The 3727-nt window shown below is 36.7% G+C and overlaps 1 protein-coding gene across 1 annotated transcript in view; it reads right to left on the reverse strand.

The window, feature by feature from the left end:
• Positions 1 to 3727, reverse strand: part of LOC119595211 (Down syndrome cell adhesion molecule-like protein Dscam2) — a gene marked incomplete at its 5' end in the record, with an annotated part of 9267 nt that continues 5540 nt past the window's right edge. The window contains one exon of the mRNA XM_037944378.1: positions 1 to 463. Within this exon, the coding sequence (XP_037800306.1) occupies positions 330 to 463 (134 nt within the window). The remainder of the gene's footprint in view (positions 464 to 3727) is intronic.

A 3727-nucleotide genomic window follows, 5' to 3' on the forward strand; every position in this document is an offset into this window, starting at 1 on the left:
CGTGAAGGGCGTGGGCGGGGTGGGCGGCGTAAGTGGCACAGGCGACATCCCCAGGAGGGAGGAGGGAGTGCGAGGAGGACTCAGGAGGGTGTGGGCTCCTCCTCCTCCTCCTACTCCTCGGGTGAAGCCCATCCTGGGGGAAACATGGGATGGTAAGTCACTCCCCCTGCACTCACACCCACCTTCCACTCCCCTTCTCTTCTGTGACTTATGGCATCATCATTCTTTTGAGAACCGAGCTACAAATCTTTCCGAATATACTACATGTGTTTCTCTCTCTCTCTCTCTCTCTTTTATTTAGATATTACAACAATTAACAAGGGACAAAATCAATAGAACTGTTCCTCGTGGATTACTGCCGATTTCCCAACTGACCTCTCACGTTTTCTGTGGAAGGATCGTCGAGGTAAGGTAGGGGAGGCTTCAGTAGATGTGCTAGACTCTGCTGCGTGGTATATAAGATCTGGAAAGAGATAGAACAGTGATAGCTCGGAAATATGAATAACCAATGTGTGTTTTTTCTTTTATTTTTTATTGTAGTCACTAAAGATATGCAAAACATGTAGTTATAATTTTTAAAGTAAATATAGAACATCATAAGAGATATACAACTTATTAAAATTTTTTTATCATTAATTCGTTATGTGGACATCATGACCCTCGTATCACGTAATATATAGTACATTATCCGATAAAAAAAATGCTTTGAAATCCGTATCTATTCCTCAAGCAAAGATATAGCCATAAATCGCGTGAACGTCAACCGTGTTTAATTACAACAAATTTCATTATAGATTTTACGAAAAATGCTAAAGACAGTGCATTCATCATCGAGTCATTCCTCGTTTCCTTCATATTTTTGCCTTAGAGTGCAGCATAAGTTTACAAACTAAAGAAATGTTGACATCACTATGCTTTTTTTCCTTTTAATAGATGTGTTTCTTCGTTATTTTTTACTGAATAAATCGATAAAGAAATTGCAAATGAATTGTGCAATAGAGTAGTATCATGTTTTATCAATATCGTTATGGTTATCATTTTTATAATTATATTTGTCGCTATTATCAATTGTAATCAGTTAAATGATAGTAATAATGATGATATTGTAGATATAATAACAGTAATAAAAAGGATAATAATTTTCATTATTATCATTATAATTATGATAATAATTATCAATATTATGGCTATTACCATTATCATTATCATCTTCACTATTATCATTATTATTATTATCATCGTTATTATTATTTTCATTATCATTATTATTATTACTATTACTACTACTACTACCTTTAAAGTTATTTTATCAATTTATTATCATCATTATCATGAGTATTAGTGTTAATATTATGACGATGATGATGATTATGAATAATTTTATCATTGTAATTATCATTATCATTATCATAATTTTGATTATTATCATTATAACTGTTACTATTCTTATTCTTATTCTTATTCTTCTTCTTATTATTATTATTAGTGGTAGTAGTAGTAGTAGTAGCGTATCATTATTATAATTTTTATTATCATCATTAGCATTATTATCGGTATATTTTCACAATGCCTTCGCGAAACCGACTGTGACAATTTCGGTATCGATGGATTCCTCTCATACTTATATACGTAGCAATTATGCGACGGAAATCCCCAACCCCCCACATTCTTGGCCCAGATAGCAGGGAAGGCATACTATAAATACTATAAAAACATAATGATAATACTATTCACTGCAAGGAGTCTTGCGGCCTCCTACGACCCCCCCCCCCCCCCTCTAAATGGAGCGCTTCCCCCCCCCCAACCCCCGCCCAGGAAAATAAGGACTTCTCCGCGTCTTCACGCCAGGACTGAGTGCACTTCCTACATACGGGGCGAGCATGTCAATATATAACCTAGGAATTATGAGGCACTAACCTTGCTGACAGATGCCACCTAGCGCAGGCCCTCTCACTACACAGGAGGTCCGTGGCGGTAACAGACCTCGAGCATTGCGTCTTTGCTCACGGCGATCTCGCGCATGTAATTGGTCACAAAGAAAGGGCACCCTCCATATTGGCCATCGCGGCGGGTACGGATGGGCAGGCTCGTGTCATTGGTGCTGTGGACCCCGTAAATCGTGGTTTCCAGAAGAAGGGAAACTCGATCTCGCGGGATAATTACTGCCACCTAGTGTCTGATACTGCCATACGCCCTCCTGATATATGTGTATCTCTCCACTCCATCATCCTATATCACAGCCATGCCCAGGTTATTGGTTATCGCCGTTCATCTGGAACACCCTGCATTCTCCTTAGTATACAATGCTGACTATGCCACAGGTTATTATGCTGCTTTTCTGGGTACATTCCAGTACCCTTGTGATTCATGCTTTATCCTGCCGTACATAGGTGGTGGATTCTTTGTTTCCAGGGCGGTGGTTGGGAAGCGGGGGGAGGGGGGGGCGGACGGAGAGAGCGCAGCTCCCTCCCTGAATTATGCATTTCAGTAATTTATTCTTTGTGTCTTAATACCCTAATTGCGTATTTACTGTGTTCTATTCATATTTTACCCCGCATGTTCCCGGGTATCTTTCATACCCTCTCATGCTGTCGAATATCGCCAATGATGGGTTATCGAGGCATAATTTTGATATATTTCGATAGTAGAGAGTGAGAGGAATCCATCGGTATCAAAATTGTCGGTTATGCGAAGGTATTCTGAAAAAAATACCCGTATTTATTTGCAATCCTGTTCTTACAGTTTTATTTCTGTGTTTATTCTTATTACAATGAGGATTATCATTTACCATTGCTATAATTATTATTAATTTCTAAATATATTTATCCTTATCATTATTAACCTTATTATTATCATTAGTTTTAATGGTAGTATAATAGTAACGATGGCAATAGCTATTATTATCGAAATCATTATTATTTTTGGTTATCATTGCTATTAGTAGTATCATCACTGTTATTATATTTATTATATATATTTTCAGTATTTTCATAATAATTTCTTTGTATTTGTGATAAGTGATGGTCATGATGATGATGATATTCATGAATAACTTCAGAAAATATGAACCCTTTAACCCAAAATCCTAAGTCTTAACAAGAATAAGTAACCGTGATTTATAATTTAGTTAGCGTGAAAGAAGGATTCCGTTTTTTATATTCCACAAAAGCATGCGAAAGAAAACGTAATCCCTTAAATTATGAAGGGGTAACTTTTGAGTATTGTCAGAACATGCTGATAGGGAGCGTAAAATATATAATGATAATAATAATAATAATAATAATAATAATAGTAATTATGATAATGATAATAATAATAATAATAATAATAATAATAATAATATAATAATAATAATAATAATAATAATGATAAAAACAATGATGATTATGATAACATTAATAGGAAGGAAAATACCTATAACAATAACAACAGCAAGGGAATTTTCTGGAATACTGTCGCATAACTGATCACGACGATTTTGTTATCGATGAATTCCTCTCACCCTCAAGTATACACAGGAATTATACCACGGACCCCCCACCCCCACTTTGCCAAACCCCCACATTCTAGGCCCCGATAGCAGGGAAGAACATGGAAAGTATCGGGAAAACTGCAGGGTAAAATATGGATAATATACACAGAATCAGTCACTGTATTGTTTAGTGCCCCCTGCGACTCCCTCCTTGGGGTCTGGCGTCCAACCATCCCCTGCCCAGAAGAGAATCCT

Source organism: Penaeus monodon, chromosome 35 (assembly GCF_015228065.2).
Source record: "Penaeus monodon isolate SGIC_2016 chromosome 35, NSTDA_Pmon_1, whole genome shotgun sequence".
Classification (NCBI taxonomy): Eukaryota; Metazoa; Arthropoda; class Malacostraca; order Decapoda; family Penaeidae; genus Penaeus; species Penaeus monodon.